The sequence below is a fragment of the Xenopus laevis genome, chromosome 7L (assembly GCF_017654675.1).
Source record: "Xenopus laevis strain J_2021 chromosome 7L, Xenopus_laevis_v10.1, whole genome shotgun sequence".
In the NCBI taxonomy this organism is placed as follows: Eukaryota; Metazoa; Chordata; class Amphibia; order Anura; family Pipidae; genus Xenopus; species Xenopus laevis.
This window is the reverse complement of record NC_054383.1, coordinates 118,256,677-118,281,687: the sequence shown is the minus strand read 5'-3', so window position 1 is coordinate 118,281,687 and position 25,011 is coordinate 118,256,677. Positions and strand designations below refer to the sequence as shown.

The 25,011-nt window shown below is 37.8% G+C and overlaps 2 protein-coding genes and 1 long non-coding RNA gene across 3 annotated transcripts; 2 read left to right on the top strand and 1 right to left on the bottom strand.

The window, feature by feature from the left end:
* The first annotated feature begins 2,428 nt into the window (after nt 1-2,428).
* LOC121395780 lies at nt 2,429-3,099 on the top strand. The gene is made up of 3 exons (XR_005962676.1): nt 2,429-2,559; nt 2,706-2,726; nt 3,088-3,099. It is a non-coding gene; the product is annotated as an uncharacterized LOC121395780 (long non-coding RNA).
* Nucleotides 3,100-3,709: 610 nt separating this feature from the next.
* Nucleotides 3,710-6,771, top strand: LOC108697044. Its single transcript, XM_041570060.1, has 6 exons — nt 3,710-3,791; nt 3,974-4,024; nt 4,575-4,649; nt 4,955-5,055; nt 5,932-6,085; nt 6,522-6,771. The coding sequence occupies exons 1-6, from the start codon at nt 3,758-3,760 to the stop codon at nt 6,683-6,685; spliced, it is 579 nt and encodes a 192-aa protein (XP_041425994.1). The 5' UTR covers nt 3,710-3,757; the 3' UTR covers nt 6,686-6,771.
* Nucleotides 6,772-11,078: 4,307 nt separating this feature from the next.
* On the bottom strand, nt 11,079-21,766 carry gal.2.L (galanin prepropeptide, gene 2 L homeolog). The gene is given in 6 exon segments (NM_001143899.2): nt 11,079-11,245; nt 11,926-12,000; nt 13,330-13,419; nt 14,961-15,015; nt 18,013-18,093; nt 21,624-21,766. Coding segments are annotated over 5 exon segments (360 nt in total). The 5' UTR covers nt 21,624-21,766; the 3' UTR covers nt 11,079-11,186.
* Nucleotides 21,767-25,011: the final 3,245 nt, after the last annotated feature.

Below are 25,011 nucleotides of genomic sequence, written 5' to 3'. Positions count from 1 at the left end.
TTACATGTTAGGATTTTGCTCTTTCTGAATCATTTCTATTTTTGCTGCATGAAAGAGGCCTTATAAGTTGCAAAATAAAAGCTGCATTTAACATTTTAGGGTTCATTTATTATGGAGTTATAGCATAGGATCACAGTCTGGCATGTTGCATTTTCTAAGGACAGTTTTAGATTTAGACCCATTATCCATACAAAGTGTATGTAGTAGATGCCTTATAACATTGTCAAATATTGACCCTGTATAATCCTGTACTGTATATATAATGGAAAGGAATTCAGCCTTTAATATTCACTGGACTTCCTTTTATGAGGGTTGCATTGTCTAAGACTGTAAAATCTATATACAGACAATCCACCATATGTATAAAAGGAGCTAAGTTTGCCCTGGAGCAGTAACCCATAGCAACCAATAAGATGTGTTTTTCTTTTCAACAGTTGACCAGTAAATAGTACCTATTGCTATGGGTTACTGCAAATTTAGGGGGTTATTTCCCAAAATCCGAATTTTTACTGAAAAAAATTACAACCAAATCCACACTTTTTTTTGGCTTATTTATTAATACACTTTACCAAACATTTTGTCTGCTGGAATAAAATCAGAAAAATCATGAAAAATAAGAAATTTACAAATTTTTCGGAATTTCTACCTGATTTTCAAGATTTTTTTGGATTTTTAACCAGAAAACTCAGATTTCTTATGCTTTTTGCCGGAAAACTTCGGGGTATTGCACATCAAAAAATCATTGGGACTTCTCTCATTGACTTATATGCAACCTCGACAGGTCTGAGATGCCGGATTTTCTGATTCAGACTTTTCCATCCTCTGGGTTTAATAAATTCTGAAAAATGTGTGATTTTTTTTACTAAAAATTCAGATTTTATACTAAAAAGAGTTTAGTAAATAACCCCCTTAATGTCTTTTATTACATAGCCCCCCTGAATTCTAAATAATGTATTCATTTCTTTTACTTTGCAGACAGATACGGAATGAACATGATAGTTTCAGAATATAAAATGAAATTAACAAAGCTACAAAAGAAATTGGAGACAGAGTTGGATGAAGAAAAGACGCGTAATTATAACTTTCCTATTACCTATCAGAACACGGATTATCAAAACAAAAGGTGGCAGATTAAAGCTGCCGATATCGGTCCTTTAGACCGATTCAGCATCTTATTTGCCCATGTGTGGGGGCTCCTGACGGGTCCAACAATTGTGCCTAATGAGACAATTGTTGGACCCGTCGGTGGATCCCTATTTTAACCTCCCAGGACGTCTTCCATAGGTTAAAACAGCAATTCAGCAGGTTTAAGGTGGCAAATAGTCGAATTAAAATCCTTAAAGGGCAAATGTATGATAAATTTCAAAATTCAAATTTAAAGGGGAAGGAAACCTAGTCGGCGCAAACCCCCCACCCCCCCTCCCATTTGTTGCCCACCCTCCCTCCTCCCCCCCTGGCCTACCCGTCCCACTGGGCAAATGCCCCTAACTTGTTACTTACCCTTCTGCGCAGGTCCAGTCCAGGGAGTTCACATGCGACATCTTCTTCCACGCGATCTTCTTCCTGCTGTAAACGGCTTTTTGCGCATGCGCAGTAGGATCATTTCGCGGGTACGGATCTACTGCGCATGCGCCAAAAGTCACGTGCATGCGCAGTAGATCGTACCGGCGAAATGATCCTACTGCGCATGCGCCGTTCACAGCAGGAAGAAGATTGCGTGGAAGAAGTTGTCGTCTGTGAACTCCCTGGACTGGACCTGCGCAGAAGGGTAAGTAACAAGTTAGGGGCATCTGCCCAGCGGGACGGGTAGGCCAGGGGGGAGGAGGGAGGGTGGGCAACAAACGGGAGGGGGGGTGGGGGGTTTGCGCCGACTAGGATTCCTTCGCCTTTAAAAAAACTTAAATCGAATTTTAACAATTCCCTAGTTGAATTTGACAGTTTTGGCCATGAAAAAACAAGTAAATTTGAATTTTCAATTCGACCCTTGATAAATCTGCCCCATAGTGTACAAGCAACAGTTTATTTCATGCCTGCCATTGGCAGTTTTAAGTACAGGTCCCTGTACTTTCCACCTCCTTGATAACTTAATAACTTAAGCCAAACAGGGCCTTTTGGAGAATGTCCATGTGTTTCTCCCTTAATAATTAATAGCTTCTGAATTCACACATGGTTTTATTTAGCAAGAACTTAATAGAGCACAAATACCTGCACCTCATTGTAAAACTTTGTCCCAAATTAATATATATATATATATATATATATATATTTGCGCCTTTACAAAGGATTTGTACATTAAGGCCTATAATATTTTCTAGTAATTTACTAAATCATTAGCCGTGAGACTGCAAATATTAGTTGTGAATCTTAAAGTTTGATACCCAAGTGCCCATAATACCAACTTTTCCTTTAAAATAAAATGATCCTAAAATGACATAGCATTTCTTCTTTATTTACTGTGATTTTTTTTTTATATAGCATTACAGATAGTCAAAGACCTCACTCCGACTTTCAAAGAACTAGCACTAGCAGTAGAAGACATTTTTGCTAGTTTCCAAGAGCGTAAGTATTTTATTATAAAATCAATTGTAAAAAAAAGCTGAGAATTGTCAAAATATTTATATTTGTGACAGTACAGATTAAAAATGCATGTTATTGTGATTTTACTGATAAAAAAATTCCTAACATTCCTTTTTTTTCTTTTTTAGGTAAATGTCCTAATCAGAAAGGTAAGTCTCATCAAATGTATTTGTGTAATATGAGTAGAGTAAGTTATTCACAGACACAGAATGAACTATACAGAATACTTAGCTTCTTTATTTGATAAGCAATTTTTAGAATTGACTGTTGTTCCTCTGATTTTTACAGAGCTATTTTAATTTAAGATTTGCCCTTATCCTAGTACCAGTAATGCAGTCTATGTTACCATCCATTGGAGTTGGCACCAATATAATAGACTTGCTAATTTCAAATATCCCCTTTAACTAATACAAGTTTCCCACCTGTTTTAAAAGTAGCTTTTTTACTTATTAATTTATTGTGCAATTTCTGATATCTCTTAACTCTTGTCTTTTCTTTTCTCTTTTCCAGGTTCCAATTGTGGTAAGTACAACTATTTTATTACAGACTCAGTTGATCATGACCATCCTTCACATACTGGAAAATTGTCACTTAGAATAGAACAGAGGCTTTCAGATTCTTGGGTTCAAGTTCCCTTTTTACATTTAGATTATAACCCTAATACACATTTAAACATGTAACAGTCACATGAAGTAGTATCCAAGCAAACAGTTAGGGGGGTATTTACTAAACTCCGAATGCAAAAATCACGAAAAAACATAAGAAATCAGAGTTTTCGGGTGAAAAATCGAAAACAAGTCGTGAAAATTGGATGAAAATAATGTAATAATAAATAAGCGTTAAAAAACCCGAGTGGATTTGATGAGAGTTTGTAGCAGAAAATGTTGAGATAAAATCGGATTTTGATAAATAACCCCCCTAATCATTCTAGATGGTAGGCTAGCTGCCATCAGGCTGGGTCTCTATTTATAGTGAGCAGCGCCTATGAATTTGCCATAATGCAATTGAAAACAGATACTTGGATTTTTAGTTCTGGGGTACTAAAAACCAATTTGTTTCATAACCCAAGATTTTAGGTTTAATTATGCATATATGTATTATATATATCACATTTTGCTTATTTTAAGGAATCCTATTTGACAAAGTGACAAACTGTGAAACTTGCCAAGAAGAATTTCAGATGTGTGTTGGGGGTACAAACAAATGGTGTACCGGTAAGTAACCTGTCAATAACACAGAAATAAATAATATTATTAGCAGAGCTGGTTTATTCACCTTTATTGTGGCTGCTGGACCAGTTTTTATTTTAATATTATTTCTAATTAGAGAGTCATTAAATGCATGTAGTTAAACTATGTAATAATATAATAACCCCATATTGTTTTCTTTTTCATAGATTTGGTGAATTCATGTCCGATGTGCCAGTGCATTAAAGGCAAATGTTTCGGTAAGTAATCAAAAAAAGGTATTGCAGGCAGGTAGAGCTGGCATGAGGTATAGGATTATATACATCATTTTAAAACAACAGCTCATCCATCTGCATATATAAGAGAATGAGGATGATAACCACAAATCTGTATCATAAGAAATGTATGGCAGTATAATATAGGGATACATACGCAAATTAGGATTCGGGTTGGTATTCGGCCGAATCCTTCGTGAAGGATTCGGGGGTTCGGCCGAATCCAAAATAGTGAATTCGGTGCATCCCTAGTATAATATGACAGTTGCAGGGCTGGCTGCACATTTTGGAATTCCATATTATACTTGGGTCAAGTAATATGAAAATTTCCATAATCCAGATAGGGAAGCAATATTCTTTCACACCAAATCCAACTACGTGTGTTCTAGTGAATTGAAGATAAATATATAACAACATTAACGTATACATTTGTTTTCTTTTTACTGTATAAGCATTAAGACTTTAAGCCCAGCAACTGTGACAGTTCCTCTGTGAGCAATACAACTATTTAATAACTTTATTAATGTTTCTGCAGATGTAAGGACTAAAGAACCCTGCACACCTTGTAAAGGATACTCAGAGTGCCTTCAAGAAATATTGCCGTGTGGGAGTAAGTATATTTCCATATTTCAGCTATACCCTTGGCCCAAAATCATTGTATAGAGGCATCATTAGTCAATATTATTCTATTTATGCCTCTAATAAGAATATAACGAAATCCAATTCTTTAGTTCAGTTGTTACTTATAATTGTGGTATTATATTAGATGGGGTTGAAGAAGAAACACAAGTGCATCAAGTAAAACTTCCTGGGTCTCTTTATAAAGTTTAAACAGTTAAAATAAAATATCTTTTGTGTCAAAAATGATTCATATGTACAGTATTAAAATGACCCTTTCTTATATATATTTTCTAGCTCGGGAAATTCAAGTTGAAGAAGAAGCCGACTTGAATTTTGATTGCAGCGTTAAATTTCATTACGGCATCCGGGATGAAATGGAATACGTTCTTGAAAAGGTATTTTAAAATGAAATTCAGTTACTGTAGATGATTGTATGTAAATATTTGAGAGGTGCCCACCACCGCTAAATGTGATGAAGTTAAGAATACTTTTTTAAATTGGGCTATTATTAGATGATTATATAGTGAATAAAGTACCCCCTCTTGTAAAATATAAGGATATTATAAGTTACCGAGGAGTTTCATGGCCATATAAAAGGCTGAAGGCAGAGTGTTTTTATACAGGTCATGGAATTCCTAGGTAACTTCTAATATCCTCATATTTTGCAACTGTTGGTACTTTCTTTATTATAATACACAATTTTCAGTGAGTCATGTGACAGAAATGACATCAGAACTCACCGTTTATAACTGATGACATCAGAACTCACCGTTTATAAGGATTTAATTTACAAGATATTCATGGCTTTTGTGTATTATATAGTGAATAAAGTACCCCCTCTTGTAAAATATAAGGATATTATAAGTTACAGAGAAGTTCCATGACCATATAAAAATCTTTATATTTTGCAACAGAGGATACTTTATTTATTAATAGTGAATAAAGTACCCCCTCTTGTAAAATATAAGGATATTATGACCATATAAAACACAAGGCTGCAGGCCGAGTATATTTATACAGGTCATGGAACTCCAAGGAGACTTCTATTATCCTCATATTTTGTAACAGGGGGTACTTTATTATAATGTACACGTTTCAGTGAATCATGTGACAGAAATGACATCACTAAGCCCCGATTATAACTGATGACATCACTTAGCACCATTTATAAGGATATAATTTACAGGATATTAATGGCTCTTGTGTATTATATAAATAAAATTTTAGTACGGTCAACTGCTACTAATGAAAGTGTTTTTTTGTTTTTTTAGAAAAATGGCTCAACAATGGTTCCTATACAAACATTCTCCCAGCCAACATATGTTAAATATTTAGCTGACTTTAGTGATGTTGGCATTTATTCCTGCACTGCACGATCAAGAACAACGAGGTTTCCAATCAGCACAGTTGATTTTAACGTAAAAGGTATGTTATACAGTATTTATGGGGGAAATACACAACTGCTTCCTATTCTTTTTTTTTTTTTTAACCAGAAGTTTAAAAAAAACTTTTCCTGTTTCATTAGCAATCAGGAATAATTGTTTTTATCAAACTACAGACTCCAAAGCGATTCATTTAATATTGGAGTTTTTTTTGTCAGCTCTCCCTCTGTGTTTAAAGGGGTCCATTACCAATCAAAGTGTTTTACATTAGAAGGGAAGTGTAGTTCTAATCAACTTCCCAACAGACATGTTTTAGAAATGTCAGTGGTTATAAAGTTATTTGTAAAATTGCAATAGAAAGCAGTATTTGTTTATCCCTTTTCTTCTGGGTCTTTTCTTTTAATTGTTATTACATTTACAGATAACATTAAAACCATTAGAAACCCCTAATGCAAATTTGTTTTGTTTTTCTTGTACAGTGATAAAAGGCGCAACAAGACCTCTGGAAATCAGTCAAGGAACACTGCCACCAATTCAAGATATTCCAGATATTCCAGATGTAGACTGGACATTAGTTATAGCAGTGGCCATTCTTATTGTTAGCATTTTCCTGGTTATTGGTGTAATAGTCGGCTTGATGTGAGTATATTTTTATTTGATATCCAGTTCTTTTTATAATGGTGACCACAGTACAATACAGTTGACTAAGTATCACCTCTCAGATCCAATTATTGTTTAGTTTTTTTAGAGCAGTCACTTAGCTTTGTATGTGTGATATGTGTGGAGAATGCTTATTAGAAATCATGGGGCACTGTAGTGATAAAAACCCTTCTGCTACACAGATATTTTATGTGAAAGTTTTATTTATTTTATCTTTTCTTCCTCCAGTTTTTATATCAGATGGGATAGTAAAACATACTTGGATTATGACGTGGAACAGCAGAAAATTGCAGAAGAAGACATGTTGAGATTGACATCGTTAAATATAATGAAAACAGTGAAGACTCCGACTGAAGATGGGTTTTCACCGGCAGTTGTTAGGGAGAATTTAGAGATTATAACTGAGAAATAAGAATGTTAATTAAGGAAAAATCTGAGAAGGACAAAAATAACGAGGACACCTACTTTATATCTACAATCAAGCAATTGACTCCAGGCATTAAACTCTTCATTCTTCTCAGTCTAGAAGTTATTAGATACTTAGAACTACTTATAATGAAATATGATGTGGAAACCTCGTGTGACATCACCACCGACAGAATTTAATCATCTTTATCTTTCTTCAAAGATCTGTTTTTTTTTATATTGGTTCCCATATGATATAATAAATCCTTGACTGATTATCTATGTGTTTTCTGGGTATTTTATATTCTCTGTCTCATTTTCTATAACATGTAAGGCTCTTAGGTTAAAGGACCAGTTTACAATATAGTTCAAATTTTTTCAGCCAGACTGTTCCCTTGTTTACCTCATTACTGAATGATGACTGATTAACTGACTTGCCTTGTGTGTGAGGTCATCAGTTAACTGGATCAGTGGCAATTCCAATAATGTATTCATTAATGCAAATATATTTTCTAGGGATGCACCGAATCCAGGATTCGGTTCGGGATTCGGCCAGGATTCGACCTTTTTCAACAGGATTCGGATTCGGCCGAATCCTTGTGCCTGGCCGAACCGAATCCGAATCCTAATTTGCATATGCAAATTAGGGGTGGAGAGGGAAATCGCTTGACTTTTTGTCACAAAACAAGGAAGTAAAAAAAAATTCCCCTTCCCACCCCTAATTTGCATATGCAAATTAGGGTTCGGATTCGGTTCGATATTCGTCTGAATCCTTTGCTTAGGATTCGGGGGTTCGGCCGAATCCAAAATAGTGGATTCGGTGCAACCCTAATATTTTCTGTAAATTGCCATGTGAGGACTATATAAGAAAACCCTTCTCTACCAGAAACTCGCTAGGAATCTCATCCACAGGGACATTGGAAATTTACTAACAGGCGTAGAGGACAATTTGCTAGCCCAGTTTTGCGTCCCTACCGCCATGCAAATGTTCGCTCAGGAGAATGATTTTTACTTGCAAATTCACTAAAGTGTGAATTTTACATAACGTAAAGAGTTTCCTTCACCAGCTTAGACCTGGCGAACTGATAAGATGAAGCTACATCCTCCTCAGTCTTATGTCAGTAACATCATATCCTGTATGCTGGAAAGTCATAAAAGTTCGAAAAAACTCGCCTTTTTTTCACATTTTATAGCAGGATTGCCTTCAAAAGTCCTAACTATTAAAGATTTGTGTGTTCATTTTTGTAACCAATTTGAGAGGCATCTGACATTTGTTGTAGGGTGGGCTTGTCTAGGGCATTAGAGCATCTCTTTTGTTTTTATTTTGCTTCCTTGGACATGTGTTATAATAAGTGGCCACTTTTGCACCAACATCTCTAATAAAGACATCTATACAACATATATGTACCCGCCCTATTCAAATTGACCTAATCGTAAGAAGTCCTGGTTTTATTAAGGAAAATAAAATGGAAGTTTTTAACCTTTACAATCTGACTCCGGCTTCTCTACTTGATGTGGTCCAGTCTTGTACAAGAGGAGGATTGTAGGTGCACTCCTGAGGCCTTATCAAAACATATTTAAATACAATAATCCCCTGTCTAAAAAAAGAAAAACAGGGTTTTTTGTTACAAAGTTATGATCATAAAATTGGTAAGCCGCCATACCACATCAAGTTAAACCCCATACGGCGGTCCCTAACCTGTTTACCTGTGATCAAAATATAAAACCTTGGTTTCAATCTGTGGAGTAGATCCTCCCCAGCCACCTGCATATGCGGCTTTTGAAGGGGAGACTGCCCAGACCAACACCCATTTTTAAGAAAACAAAAATGTGATTGTGAAGAGACTATAATATAGGCAAAGTAAAGTCTTGTGCCACCCTCTTCTGATGTTTCCAATCGCAAAAGTACTTGTGAAGTTATGCTAGGCAGAAATGAACCATATCGAAAGTTCGCTATGAAATGCTCGTGCTGATGAATTACTATGGAAACTTTGCCAACGAGACACAACTTTTCTTCAGTTAGCATAGTGGTAACAAAATTACACCTGGCAAAGTGGCGCAAAGTGTGGTGGATCGTTTACAGGTGAAAATTTTCCCTAGTGAATTCCCCTCTTGGTCTTGTTCTCTTTAGCTACCCTACTTGTTTAATCTTGCCCTACGCCTTCCATATTGCCCTACAATTTCCATCCTTCCCTTCTCATAGGATTTTGTCCTATAATTTATAATACTTCTGCTCCATCTTACCCTTCTCACTCAATTCTACCCTGTTTGCATCTTACCCTATTGTACTGCCTGACTTTTTTCCAAAAGGCTTTTAGAGAACACAAAAGAGCATTTTGTCACTGAAATGCATACAATGTATAAAAGAGCATGTTGCAGTAAATAGAAGTTTATTAAGGGAATAAGCATGGATACAGAACACTCAAGAGAATCCTTTCAAGATGCCCTACATTAAAGCTGGCCATAGACGCAAATATCCAATCGTACGAATCAAAGATTGATACGATTTTCGGACCGTGCGTGGAGAGTCCCGACATTTTTCGTCCGGCGGAGATCGGTCGTTTGGTCGATCGGACAGGTTAGAAGATTTCTGACGGCTGTCGATAATATCTCTGCGTGTATTGCCGATCGTACGATTTTCAGAGGGAGACTGTCACTAGCTTTTGTCGGACATAACTTTCGTACGATTGCTGTCAGGGGCAGAACATCGGCTGATCTGTTCTTTTCTACTTTATTTGATCTGAATGGTTAGTGGCAGGTCGGGAGATGGGGAAGTCCGATCGTTCGAGGATTCAAATGATCGGATCTTTGCATCTATAGCCAGCTTTACTTTAATGTCTAACTGTGTCACATTTACTGTTAAATTAATAATTACTATCTTGGAGACTACAGTCTTTAGTAGCCTCCAATCATAAGCGGTGTACAGGACTATTTTTTATGTCTCAGCATTAGATGGGAAATATATAATATTAAATGTGAACTAAACCCTAAAGTTAAAAAACCCTACTATACATAGACCCCCTGCCTCCATCCCCCCCCCAGCCTAGCTGCTACCCCGGGCAAATGCCCCATAGTATTTACTTACCTCTTCATGTAGATTCTGTTCTGCGCAGTTCATGGCAGCCATATTCTTCTCTTCGGTAATCTTTGGAATGAGACCGGCGTCTCTGCGTATCGGCACATTCGCAATCAGAGCATTTTTATGTTTTTCCAACAACTGCGTATGCGCCGAAACTTGCGAAAATTACCGAAGCACCGGTCTCATTCCGAAGATTACGGTATCGGCTGAAGATGGCACCCGTGAACTCTGCTGGACAGAATCTGCACGGAGGGGTAAGTAAAGACTTAGGGGCATTTGCCTGGGTAGCAGCTCGACTGTGGGGGAGGAGGGAGGGGGGTCTATGTAGGGTAGGGGGGTAGGTTTTTTTTAACCTTAGGGTTTAGTTATCCTTTAATAATCAGGCCTTTTCTTTTAATTGTTTTCCCATAATTAGGTATATACTGTATACAGGCATCACTACTTGTGACCTCAGACCATTTTAGCTCAGATGGCTTCAGAAAAGAAAACATTGTTTTTTTTCATGAAAAGCTGATTAATTTAGGGTTCTGAATTTTTGTAATTAGGTAGATTAAAAATGTTTGTTCTATTCCCGTTTTATAGAACAGGATGATGTTGTGGACCTCTGACCATCAGGCTTCAAAAGAAGATTATTTATAAAGATGGCATTATATTAAATCATCATCTTTGTGTCAGAGCAACATGAACTTATCTATGATTTTCATTAAAAACCTGGTATGATGATTGAGGGCGTCAGCTGTAGAATTGCAGCTCTAGAACATACATGACAAAGGACATAGTGGTAAAAACTTTTGACATTGACCGTTCAATTCTTAAGAAATGCCTCCGATTCAAATGTAGAAAACGTACTGGCAACAAAAAAAAATCGGTACATCGGAAACTGTACAAGGTTAATGTTCTTTGAATTCTTTTAATGTAATTTCTTTTGTATAATTTGAATACTGGGCAGTAGATCTGAGATCACAGCTTTGTTAAAGCTGGAATATATAGGGAGTGGTGACTAGGATTGTGAAGAATCTTCAGTAATCAGCATTGCCAAGTGGTCCAGAGCTCCCAGTTCTGCAGGAAAACAAAATGACCCAATAGATCATAAAATCATCATAGTAATATCAATATTTCATACAGTTTGAGTCCTCTGTCTATAGTGTCCATCACATGCAGTTTGGTCGAACAAATCATAGCTTCTTAGCCGAAAAGGATGTGATTTTGGCAAATATCAAGGTTGTCAACCAGCCCAGAATTGCATGGATCTAAAGTATAAAGTATAGAGTATAAAGAACTAGGGTGAGTCTAAATAATAAGTTGCTTAGAGAAAGACGACAATATAAGGAGGTTGTTCAAAGCTGAGTTTTAGGTTAGAGGGATTTTTATCATATTGATTTTGGAAGTGAGTTGCTGAATGGCCGTGGTTAGGGAGCCCAGCTTGGTGTTGTGGAGCCCTTACTGCGCTATGAACCTTGCACCAGAATTTATAATACGGTGCAGATCACAGATATGGCCCTATAGCAAGTGTTGAAGTAAATGGTCCCTAATTATTGCTTATTATCCAAGACAAGACTTATGTGTAGCTGTATATACAATGACAAGGCCATGACCTCCAGAATTGTCTTGAGATTGGACTGGATACAAAGATTTATTTCAAAAACACTTCTATAAAAGATTTTTCTTCATTTTTGTTGACATTTTCAATTGCATCATTGATGTTTCTTATAATAGGTTTGGGAAATTATTAGTATTACCTTTGAGGCGCAGATATGACAAGAATTCAAGGATGGTTGTGACTGTGTCGTCATCCAATGAATGCAGCTGGATTCCTGTAGAAACAACATATGTACAATAGATCTTTCTCATGGAACCATACAATGTGCTTTAACATAAATGGCAATATCATCTAGAAAAGAAACAAAAACACATTGCCAAAAGGAATTATTCGGAATTGTGTTAAATTTGTTAGCACTTCTAATTCACTTCTTCAACAAATAAATAAATGACTTAACTACAGAAAAAATCATAAACATACACAGGCTACTTTTAATTTTCATATGTACTTTTGGTGGGCTGGGATTGGGAAATTCTGAATTGTGTTCTTTGCCTTGATCTTGGTTTTTTCAAATACTTTTTTCCATTTTTTTTGTTCTATGATCAGGTGGAAAGCTTTGTGTTTTTTTATGATATTTAAAAGAAAAAACCCTAATGTGAAACAAAAAGATTGTGGAAAAAATTTAAAAAATGTTTGCTGACCCTCAGTTATTAATATATCTGGATTTCTTGACATTTTACAATGAGGTCCAGTTGCCTGACCCATAGTGCAGTTGATTAGATGAGTGCAGCATGGCCATCCATGCCTACAGACAATTCACTTATAATCCGATTACTCAGACAATCTCATATGAGGACAATTTGAGCATGGCTTTTACATGGAGTTAGTCACACATATAGATATACAATTTGACTCCCATCCTCCAAAACATTGGCAAATTTCCTCCTGCCTCATTAGGCTACAGTATCTATTCCTCACACACAGGCCCCCTTTCCCAGCTTAAATTTACCATCATGGATATATATGAAATGGGTCTCCTTAACTGGCAAATTCCCTTAAAGGAGAAACAAACCCTTAAGAAAACCATACCCTACATAGACCCCCCCCCCGGGCAAATGCCACTAACTTCTTACTTACCCCTCCATGCAGATTCTGCCCAGCGGAGTTTATGGGCACCATCTTCAGCCGCTTTGGTAATCTTCAGAATGAGACTGGCGCTTCGCCAATTTTTGTGAGTTTCGGCGCATTGACAGGCAGATTGAGCCAACTGCGCATGCGCCAATTCGCTGGTCTGATTCTGAAGATTACCGAAGAGAAGAAGATGGCGCCCGTGAACTCTGCTGGACAGAATCTGCACGGAGGGGTAAGTAAAGAGTATGAGGCATTTGCCTAGGGGGAGGGGGTCTATGTAGGGTAGTTTTTTTTTTTAATTAAGGATTTGTTTCTCCTTTAAGGGAATTTGGGGGGAAGCTAAGCTGACGGGGAGGGGAGTCTATGTAAGGTAGGGGGTAGGGTTTTTTTTTTATTAAGGGTTTGTTTCTCCTTTAAGGTCTAAGGATAAGGAGTTATGCAGAGTTGCCTTCCCTCTCCCACATGCTCTTACCATACGTATCTCTTCCAGACTTAAATATGTCTTCCACTGCCTCCCTTTTCCCAGCCATATTAACTTTATCAGTCAGAGTCCGATGAGCATCTGTTCATCACAAAAGAGGGAAAAACATTTTATTTAAAGCAGGGTCACTGTTAACATTTAGTATGTTGCAGATTGTAATGTTTAATTTTACCATTTTGGCATCTGTGGAATATAAATCTGATCTCAGATAACAGGCACAAAAACACTTAAGGTGGCCATAGATGTAACAATTACGATCTTTACCTTTACTTTAACATCACTAGGAGCACTTGCCTTTATGTATTTGGACTGAGGGAAGAAACTGGAGCATCAAGAGGAAACAAATGCAAATGCGGGGAGAGCATATAAAGTCTATGAAGATAATGTCTTGGTTGGAACCCAAGCTATTACAATGAGCATGTATTGTTCAGCGTGAAGGGTAAGTCGCATTATTAGAATGTGGACTGCATGTGGAAAGATAATAATGCCCAAGGGAAGCAATATTTAAGGTTTGTGATTGAAAACTATGTGAAGCTTCAGTAAGTGCTCAGCACCAGCCTAGCATTTGGGTCAGAAGAGAAAAATAACTATAGATGTCCGTGCTAGGGTCCAAAACACACACTGATAAGAATAAGAGACTGGAATATGAATAGGAGAGGCCAGAATAGAAGACAAATAAAAAAAGTAGCAATAACAATATATTTTTAACCTTACAGAACATTTGTTTTTAGATGGGGTCAGTGACCCCATTTTAAAGCTGGAAAGAATGAGAAGAAGAAGAAGGCAAATTACAAAATTAGCCATTCTATAGCATACTAAGGTTATTTATCAAAAGTCGAGTTTTAGAGGTTTGGGAGGTTTTGTTATACCTCGAATGAATTCACAACTCGAATGTTTTCTGAAATATGAAAAAACTCGAATAGGAAAAATCAGGGAATTCGTGGTGAAAAACCCGAATGCTCAAATTAATCAAGTTTTCCGCTGAAAAACACTAGAATTGTTTGAATTAAACAGCATTTATTTGTTTACAGGCTTTGAGTGAGTGCAATCTGTTGCAAGGTATTCAGGTCTGTCTAGATCAGGAAATAGAAATGATGCTAAGTCTGGTTTCAGTGATATCTGGAGCTCTTGCTACAACACCATTTACCAAGGATATTAGCAAAGACTTTTCTCTGCCTTTAGTTTAGCCTGCTCCATCTATTATTATCAATTAGCATGTATTTATATAGCGCCAACATATTGCCTAGCACTGTATAGTGGAAAAGTCTAAATTCAATCATGTGCTATTTTATTTATGTTTTATAGTGATGGGCGAATTTGAGCCGTTTCGCTTCGCCGAAAAATTCGCAAATTTCCCATGAAATGGTGAAGAATTGGCGAAACTGCGCTTTTTTTTTACGCCGGTGAATTTATGCCAGCAAATTTTCGCAGCCTTCTTTAGCGAATAATTTATTCGCCAGCGAATTGCACAAATTTGCACCTGGCAAATAAATTCGCCCATCACTAATGTTTTACCGTTTTCATTAATTCAAATGGCATCTTATCTTATATTCAGGTATGAAGCGAGGTCTGAACTTTCCATAGAGCACAGCATTATTATTGGTATGAAGAGTAAAACTTACGTGGTCCAAGTAAGTATCCAGCACTGTTTAAAGTCCATCCCCTTTTATCTTTAGGCTAAAAAACACAGTATAAGGTGGGGTGAAAGGATAATTCCAGAGCAAATCAGACATGGAAAACAGAAGAAACTCCGAATTTAAAACGTAACAATGAAATGTATGATTATTATTGTGTACGTGATTAGCTTTTCTGATTTTCCAACGCTACCGCCTTGTCGTGAATAGTTTTCCTGCAGGTAGAATTGTCTTGGGCTATTGGATTATACAGGGCTTTGTAGCATATTCTCTTAAAGGGGTTGTTCACCTTTAAGTTAACTTTTAGTATGACGTAAAGAGTGATATTTTGAGACAATTTGCAATTGGGTTCTCTCCAATTTGCAGTTTCAGCAATCTGGTTGCTAGGGTCCAAATTACCCTAGCAACCATGCACTCATTTGAATAAGAGAATGGGATATAAATAGGAATGGATTGGAATAGAAATATGTGCAATAAAATGTAGCAATACTGATAAATTTGTAGCTTTACATAGCTTTTTTAGATGGGGTCAGTTACTTAGAATTGGCCATTCTATAACATACTAAAAGGTAACTTAAAGGTGAACCACCCTTTTAAAGAGCATCTATCACCAGGAGTCATCGTACTAATAGGCTTTTGGCATCTTACCTACGGTAAATAAATGTAGCCGAAAAATTGTAAATTAAGCTCAGAACTAGTTTTATGAAAATCTAATACTATGTTAATTATATTTACATCTACCCTTTTCTTCCTATTTACTTCACTCTTTTCCTTTATTTAATGCATGTACTATAACATCAATCATTACTGCCTACTAGTAATTGGACATATAAATTGTCCACGAAATGTAAAACATGCTATGAAAAACTAATAAAAATTATTTTTAAAAAAAGCATCTATCACATAAAAAAGTTTCCCCCAGGCATCATGTCCCCTGATTTTAGGTCACATGCACATAATGAGCAACCTTGGGAACTCCATCATTTTGTGCATGCATTTGCCCCAACATGGCCTCCTGCACTTGGAACTTAATCCCAATGTGGAAAGCACAGCACTCCCTAGTACTATTGTTTCCATCATCTGGAGTGTGGACTCTTTTTTAAGTAATAGATGCCCTCTAAATCAATGGTGAGGTGTTAGATGAGTTCTTACTACCTCCACCCACCCTAAATAGCCAACAGAAGGCCTTGAGCACTAGACCACATTCAGTACTGTACATTTACCTATTGGCCACCCAGTATTAGCTAAAGTGCCCATGAAAGATATCAACATATGAGGCCCATGTTGTCTGTCATATATTTAGCTCTGGGGTTTATTTTAAAAGTTGTAAGCTAATTGGGTTAGGTAATTGGATAAGGTACTTGGCTAAGGTAATTGAGTAAGGTAATTGGTTAAGGTACTTGGGTAAGGTAATTGAGTAAGGTAATTGGTTAAGGTACTTGGGTAAGGTACTTGGGTAAGGTACTTGGGTAAGGTAAAGGTATTTGGGTAAGGTACTTGGGTAAGGTAATTGGATAAGATACTTGGGTAAGGTAACTGGGTAATATATAGGGATGCACCGAATCCAGGATTCGGTTCAGGATTCAGCCTTTTTCAGCAGGATTCGGATTCAGCCGAATCCTTCTGCCCGGCTGATCCGAATCCTAATTTGCATATGCAAATTAGGGGTGGGGAGGGAAATTGCGTGACTTTTTGTCACAAGACCAAGAAGTAAAAAATGTTTTCCCCTTCCCACCCCTAATTTGCATATGCAAATTCGGATTCGGTTCTGTATTTCGGCCGAATCTTTCGCGAAGGATTCGGTGCATCCCTAGTAATATACTTGGGTAATGTAATTGGGTAAGGCACTTGAGCAAGGTACTTGGGTAAGGTAATTGGGTAATGTAATTGGGAAAAGTAATTGGGTAATGTAATTGGGAAAGGTAATTGGGTAAGGTAATTGGGTAATGTAATTTTGTAAGGTAATTGGGTAAGGTACTTTTGTAAAGTACTTGGGTAATGTAAATGGGTAAGTTACTTGGGTAATGTAATTGGGTAAGTTACTTGGGTAAGTTACTTGGGTAAAGTAATTGGGTAAGGTTGGTACTTGGGTAAGTTTATCTAAGAGGGTTCCTGCCATAAGACATTTATTAGTGTTTAGTAGTGTCAGATAGAGGCAAGCACCCCCAATAGCAACCCCAATAGTAATACATGGTGTCAGATAGACAAGGTAGTATGGAACCCAAGATACAATTACTGTTGTAAGAAAAGGTAACTTGTAACCTACTAAGGAGAAAAGAAGAATAGTGTTAGATACCATGACAGATAGATGTGGTAGCACACAGCTCACCAAGGAGAATAGTGTGGTTATATAGACAGAGTATTAGAATAGTGAGCTAAGATAGATAAGGTAACATGTACAGACAATCAGACAGACAATGTAGCACACACTCCACCAATGAGACAAAGCCAAGGTGGCAATGCAAATACATATTCACAACAAAGCACTATTGCTGGTGCCACTCGGGGGGCTGAAATTGGCCTGTTGAAATATGCAGCCAAAAATCAAACCTACCCCTACAAGAGTATCAGCCTCCTCTCCTACCTGCGCCTGGAACTGTTGTGTTGGCTTGGGTGCAGGCACATGTGGCCAATTTAATTCAAAGTCTCACCTTTCTTCTCTGAAATCAGCCACGAAGGGGGGCGGAGGTAAAATACGCATGCTGATTTCACCCACCCCCCCCCTTGTGGCACTAGCCTAAAATATATGATATTGCAGAGCAGGTCTGGACTGGGAGTCAAAATAGGCCCTGTCATTCCATGTACACAGAGGCCCAAACAGCCCCCTACCAGCCCACTGTATGGTAACTTTCTATGGAATCGTACAGCAGCAACAACTTCGGATATCCCATCATTGATTGGGCTTTTTGTTTCATTTTGGCCAATGAGCACATGCAGAAAAAAAATTTAAATCAAGAGATCTGAATGGAAAATGGATGTACGCAAGCCCAGTAATCATAACATGTATAAGTATTATAGCGAAGAAGAAGAGGTTTCTTACCAATAAGGCAAAGCTAAAGCTTTCTGTCACTATCCCACAGAGAAGAAGAGAGATACATAATAGGAACTGACAATTCCTCATCTAGGAAAGAAAATGAACAGTGAGTTACATGACTAGACTCATATTCAAAGCCCCCATACACGGGCCGATAAAAGCTGCTGACAGACCGTGTCGGCAGCTTATTGGCCCATCGGATCGATGCCGCATCTGTACGTTTTGGTAGTCCCACGATCCGACCACCCATATTGGAAACATTACGATCTGATCTTTGAGGCCTAGGGCCCATGATCGGATCAGCCCGATATCACCCACTTTAATGTGTGCAGATCTCTACGTCTATGGCCACCTTAAGTCACATGAGGCACCAAAGAATCTAGCCAAGGTCTGGTTCTTTAAAGGGATTGTTCACCTTTAAATTAACTTTTAGAGGCACGTTTATCAAAGGTCAAATTTCGAATTCAGGTGAGTTTTTTTAAACTTCTTTAAACTGCAATTTACTAGAAATTGAATATCTAAAACTCAAATTTTATGACCCGAAAACTCGAATTCGAATTGAATAAGACTAAAATCGATTCAAGTCTTTTGTCAGGGAGCCTAGTAACATGTCCAAATGGATGCCTGGACCTCTCCCATTGGCTTTTACATGAACTCGGCAGGCTTAAGGTGGCGAATAGTAGAATTTGAGTATGATAAATCTTGAAATTTTAATTAAAGCTCGAATCGAGTATGGATAATTCACAATTGTAATTTGAGAGTTTTGACCATGAAAAAAAATATACAAATTAGGATTCGGTTCGGCCGGGGTAGAAGGTATCTTTCGTTAAGGATTCGGGGGTTTGCCCGAATCCAAAATATTGGATTCGGTGCATCCCTAGAAAGAATGAAGACCAACTGAATAGTTGCTTAGAATTAGCCATTCTATAACATACTAAAAGTTAATGGAAAGGTAAACCACCCCTTTAAAGTTGCTTATTGTATTGATTCCCTTTAGATTTGGCACGTGAGCAGGCACCAGCTGAATCCCATTTAAACCCTTTAATGAAGTGTTTTACCTGCATATAGTGCAAGAGAGACAGCATAAGAGCATCAGACTGCAGCACAGTCTATTAATATTAGATTTCCAGCACAACCCATAACATAAGTAGCAATCATTCTTAATGTTTGGTAAAATAAAAAATACTGATGTGGTCAGATATCAGTATAATAGCCTAACACTATTGGTGAGCTGCACTGAGCTCTAACACCCCATAAAGCAAAATGGTGTGCTTGGAGCAGTCTAACACATTGTGATGAACTGACACAGGTATCTTCTACGTCAGTTTGTTAAGACTCTTTCCTGACAGTCATGAGGCAATTGGTCTTCATTTGTTAATGGTTTTTGAATTACTTTTTTTTAAGCAAAATTCTATTTTTACATTTCAGCATCTATCTTGGTTCTAAGGTCCAATTTGCACTAGCAACCAGACAGATTGAATAAAAGACTGGAAGATGAATAGGAGAGGGCCTGAATAGAAAGATATTTAATAAGAAACAACAATACAATTTTATCCTCACAGAGCAAGAGAAAGTTTAGCTCCCAGGGTCAGTGACTCCCATTTGAAAGCTGGAAAGTGCAGAAGAAGAAGGCAAATAATTCAAAAACTATAAAAAAGAAATAATGAAGACCAAATGAAAAGTTGCTTAAAATTGGCCATTATAAAACATACAAAAGTTAACTTAAAGGTGAACCACCCCTTTAAGCGAAAGTTTGAATTTGATTTGCTGAAGGGTGGCATAGCATATATAATCCAATGCCACTCTCAATACTAAGGCCAATTGAAAAGTTGCTAAGAACAGGCAATTAAATACTAAAAGTCAACAGTCAACTACCCCAGTATTTCAGGTTAAAGGATAAAAGATAAAGCTTTCCCAGGTGTCATTACCCATATAACCAGTTAGTTCTTTATCAACTGTAAATGCTGCCTTCTGATTGGTTGCTATGGGATGCTAGAACAGTTGAAAACGGTTTACCTATTATTGCAAAGTTATATTAACCAATAACTGGGCATTTAGACTTCAAAGGGCACCTGTTGAATAAAAATCTTATCCCCAACCAAAGTTGCAGGCTAATAGAGCCAGCATTCCAGTTGTGGAGGGAGCTCCTGGTGCGAGCAGCCATGTCTGGTCACGCGCAAGCACATAATGAGCACTTGGGGATAACATTTTTACCCAACAGGTGCCCTTTAAGCATATTTAAAGGGCATGTAAAGGCAAAAAAATAAAATCCTTTCTATAACGAAAAAGAAACCTACCTCCAATATACTCTAATTAAAAAATGTGTACCGTTGAGAAACCTGACTATATGCAGTGAAATTCCCCCTTCATTTACTGCTGTGGATAGGAATTGTCAGATGGTCCCTAACTGCTCTGCAGGGAAATAATCATACTTATGAACAGCAGGGGGAGCCCCCACCTTACATCCCAGCCATGCAGAACTCAAGCAGCTTTGTTTGTTTCCCTGTAGAGCAGTTGGCGACTGTGTAGAGTTTTGTATTGGGTTTTATTTTTGCCTTTACATCCCCTTTACTGTTTCCAACTCCAGCTGCAGGGACAAAGATCATGGAGCCAGATTTAAACAGATAAACTGTGATTCTATTTGGAGGATTATTTTGCTGCAGCCACTAGTTCTGCAGAGTTGGAGAAAGTTTGTATTAAACAATACAAAAACTATAAAATCCACATTAGATTACATGACAACACAGGACCCAGTGCAGTCTGTATATTCTGATTATTAATCAGTCTTGCTGTATCGGCTTCTGGCAGATATTATTTGACTTGTGCTGTTTTAAAAAATTATGACAATCCCTAAGCAGCCCAGACCACACTGAGCATGTGCACAGTCTTGGTCTTGCAAAGATGTTTAACAAAGTTACAAGATGGTGACCTCCTGTGGCCAACTTTGAAAGCATAAATCATTTGTTTGTTATTCTATTTTAGACTTTAGTTCCCAATGGGGATTATTTATGAAGACTGGGCATACATGCACCAGGGCTGTAACCGTAGCATCCAGAGATTAACATTATTCCTCCAGCTTCAGGCAGAAAATAATTGATTGGATGTCATGGGTGACAGTTGCAGATTTGCCCAGCGTTCATAAATGAGCCCCACAAGTCAAGAGTATAGTTTATGATTCAAGCTATTTTCAGGTTCGGGTATAATAAATCTTGAAAATGTGAGTTTTGACCAAAAGATAACCTCGAAAACTTGAATTTTCGTAGAAAACACAACTCAAACTTCAATAAATAATGCCCTAAAATGACAGTGAGCTAAAATAGCAGATTCAAATGCCTGATTTGTGACCCTAGGATCACGGAGATACTTTTTTGGAGATGATCAGTTTAAAGACCAGAGAGTTCAAATCAGGCACCATCTCCAGACAAACCAGAGACAACTGGCAGGTCAGGTAGGTCACCCTGCTCCGTTACTCTCCCAGTACCTATCTACTCATAGAGCAGAACATAAAATATGCACTAGAATTTAGCACTAAAATTTAGCACTAGAATGCAAGCTTAGCACACAAGACATGTATATTGCCCTGAGCAAATCAAAGCAAAATTAAAGGAACATCTTACCTTTGCTGCTGTCCTACGTGAGCCAATTAAACGACAATTTTCAAGAAAATAAAATGGTCTTATTTTCCCCCCTGTTTCCCTAATTTAGAGGGAAATAATTTGTTATAGTCCAGGCAGATTCCTGTTAGTCTCCTAGACCCTGTGGCAAGTGCAAAGCGCTCCGGGAACTATTTATGCACAAAGCAAAGATATAAGTCTGCATAATTCGTGTCATTAACAAATAGGAGGGGGGAATGGCAAGCAAGGAGGGGATAAAAGATAAATACGCAAAAAGGTTTATGATTAGGCGAATGCTATTATTTGCCTTCTCAACAGGAAAATGAGTTTGATAGCTATAATTGCCTATAATTGACTCCTATGTTATACAAAGGGATTCAGTCAAGTGCTCACTTTATGTCTTACATTTTCCTCTTCGCTTCCTCTGCTCTCCCTACACATACATATTCCAGTTATCCCCCCCCCACGCTGTCTTTTTTGGGTTTGGTCTTACGTCGTTCTCAATGAGGGTTTTTTTTGGCTTCAAGCTGTCTCAGTCTGGATGAACTTCAGTTTGTATAACAGGACATCTAAGATGTATATTTTGTGCCGGTTCTGCTGCATTTGCCAGCTGGCCCTGTTAACTACTAGTTAGGAGTATACTAGTTGTGGTTGGCCACAGGTCAGTGCTAATGCTACTCACTTAATTGTTTTGAGAACCAACCAAATGCAATTGTATTCACAGTCACAGTATAACGGACCTCAACTGATCTCGGGTGCAATGTCCTCTGGGTTCAACCATGAAAACCCTATAAAATTACAGAGAGCATAAGCAAAAGTGATCTTGCATTCTCATGAACAGGTTCTGATTGGCTTGCCAGAATACCAGGGCATCTTCCATTGGATCCCAACCCTAGTAGTCCCGAGCGAAGGTCAATAGCCATCAGGCCTTTATTTCCATGTGATTATATTATGTCTAAATGTAATTGTTGTCAGATTGGGCCTGAATGTCAGCTTCTCTAGTGGAGCTAAGCAGGCTCAATCCAACACCAACTATGAGTGGCGCTTCCCGAAAATGGAAATCTAATAAACTGACGCTGTAAACTCTAAACAAATTGCAAGGACGTATAGAAATATGGTTGGCTGCGAGAGAGGAGTCTCTTGCAGTCACTGATATAAATTACAGGTAATGGAACGAGAGGAAAACTTACAGGGGAGCAAGTCGGTCTCCTGAACTATTGCATGTTTATTGTTTGGGTTCTACTACGACCTTTACGAATATTCCCTTTATTTCCTAATGTCTTCTAAACATGTGCCGGATTTAATATGGACATTCTCACTAGCTGCACACATTTCCTTTGTCAGATAACAAAAATGACTGTGTGTTGCTATGAGCTTATGTACTATATACAGGACTATGCTATCCTTCAGCTGATCAAGTTAAAACTCTCAATTAAAGGTGTGGTTCACCTTTAAGTTAACTTTTTGTATGTTTTATACATATATATTCATATAAAAAAGTTTGGGAACCCCTCTTTATTCTTTGGAGTTTTGTTTATCATTGGCTGAGCTTTCAAAGTTGCAACTTCCTTTTAATATATAACATGCCTTATGGAAACAGCAGTATTTCAGCAGTGACATAAAATTTATTGGATTAACAGAAAATATGCAATATGCATCATAGCAAAATTAGACAGGTGCATAAATGTGGGCACCCCAACAGAGATATTACACCAATACTTAGTTGAGCTCCTTTTGCAAATGTAACAGCCTCTAGATGCCTCCTATAGTCTTTGATGAGTGTCTGGATTCTGGATGGCGGTATTTTTGACCATTTGTCCATACAAAATCTCTCCAGTTTAGTTAAAATTTGATGTCTGCCGAGCATGGACAGTCTGCTTCAAATCATCCCATCCCATTTTCGATGATATTCAAGTCGGGGGACTGTGACGGCCATTCCAGAATATTGTACTTCTCCCTCTGCATAAATGTCTTTGTAGATTTCCAAGTGTGTTTAGGGTCATTGTCTTGTTGGAATATCCAAACCCTGCGTAACTTCAATTTTGTGACTGATGCTTGCAGTGTCGGACTGGCCCACCGGGATACCAGGAAAACTCCCGGTGGGCCAAAGTGTCACTGGGCCCTGATGCTGCTACACTTTTGGCCTATTTCATGGCCATTCCCTATTATATGAGAACAAAGAGGCTAAATAAATGGAATAATAGATTATAGTATGTAAAGAAAACAAACTAGGTGAATAGAGGTTGATTGAGGAGATGAAGAATATTAGTACTGAGAGTGGGCCCCTGGTCTAAGGTTTTATGATGGGCCCCTGGTGTCCCAGTCTGACACTGGATGCTTGAACATTATCCTGAAGAATTTGTTGATATTGGGTTGAATTCATCCGACCCTTGACTTTAACAAGGGCCCAGTCCCTGAACTAGTCACACAGCCCCACAGCATGATGGAACCTCCACCACATTTGACAGTAGGTAGCAGGTGTTTTTCTTGGAATGTGGTGTCGCTTTTTCATATGACTGTATATATGAATGGCCAGTTCTACTGATCTTTTCAATTGGTCTTTTCACTTTCTATTCAGGCCCTCTCCTATTCATCTTCCAGTCTTTTATTCAATCTGTCTAGTTGTTAGTACCAAGACAGATGCTGAAATTCCAAAATAAAAATTCAAAAACCATTAACAAATGAAGACCAATTGAAAATACCCTCATGACTGTCATATTTGCCTTTTTCTTCCGCCTCTCTCCAGCTTTTAAAAAAAAAAGTACGTTGCACCACCAAAAATGCTCCCATCCTTGAATAACAACCTTGAATATTAGCAGCCAATGATGTGGAACCAATGTAATGATTTCCTAGCTAATATGGCAAGAAATCCAGAGAGAGATGCAAAGTAGTGTGTGAGTGGCACATATTGTACAGTGAAGACAGCTGCTATTAATGTCTGACTTTGGTGATTCACCCTTAATTTTCTGGTTGTCTTTTTGTCACATTAGGAAATATCCAGTCTCTAGATGGAATTCAGATTAATTTCATTCTGAATGATTATCCAACAAGAAGAGACTAAAGAATAACAGCACAGAATAACCAAGGAGAGTGGAGTATTCACAAAGAATTACCATCCTAAATCCACAAGTAGTAGATTTTGTTGGAAGCAGGTAAAGTGATTAGTTCCAGGCTGCATTACACAATCATGGGAAGCTGCTCAGACAGCAGCCAATACCACACCTGTGTATACACTAGTGAAGGTGTATGTGCGTTTCAAATGTATGTTTATAATACTACACCTATACAGGGACCCGTTATCCAGAATTAGGGATGCACCGAATCCAGGATTCGGTTTGGGATTTGGCCAGGATTCAGCCTTTTTCAGCAGGTTTCGGATTCAGCCGAATCC

Bases quoted from the DNA above. Each gene is read 5' to 3' on its own strand.
- LOC108697044 (XM_041570060.1), top strand. From the start codon at position 3,758: ATGTGTGTTGGGGGTACAAACAAATGGTGTACCG. The intron at 4,650-4,954 runs GTAAGTATATTT...TATATTTTCTAG, and splicing joins AGAAATATTGCCGTGTGGGA to CTCGGGAAATTCAAGTTGAA. The intron at 5,056-5,931 runs GTATTTTAAAAT...TTGTTTTTTTAG, and splicing joins TGGAATACGTTCTTGAAAAG to AAAAATGGCTCAACAATGGT.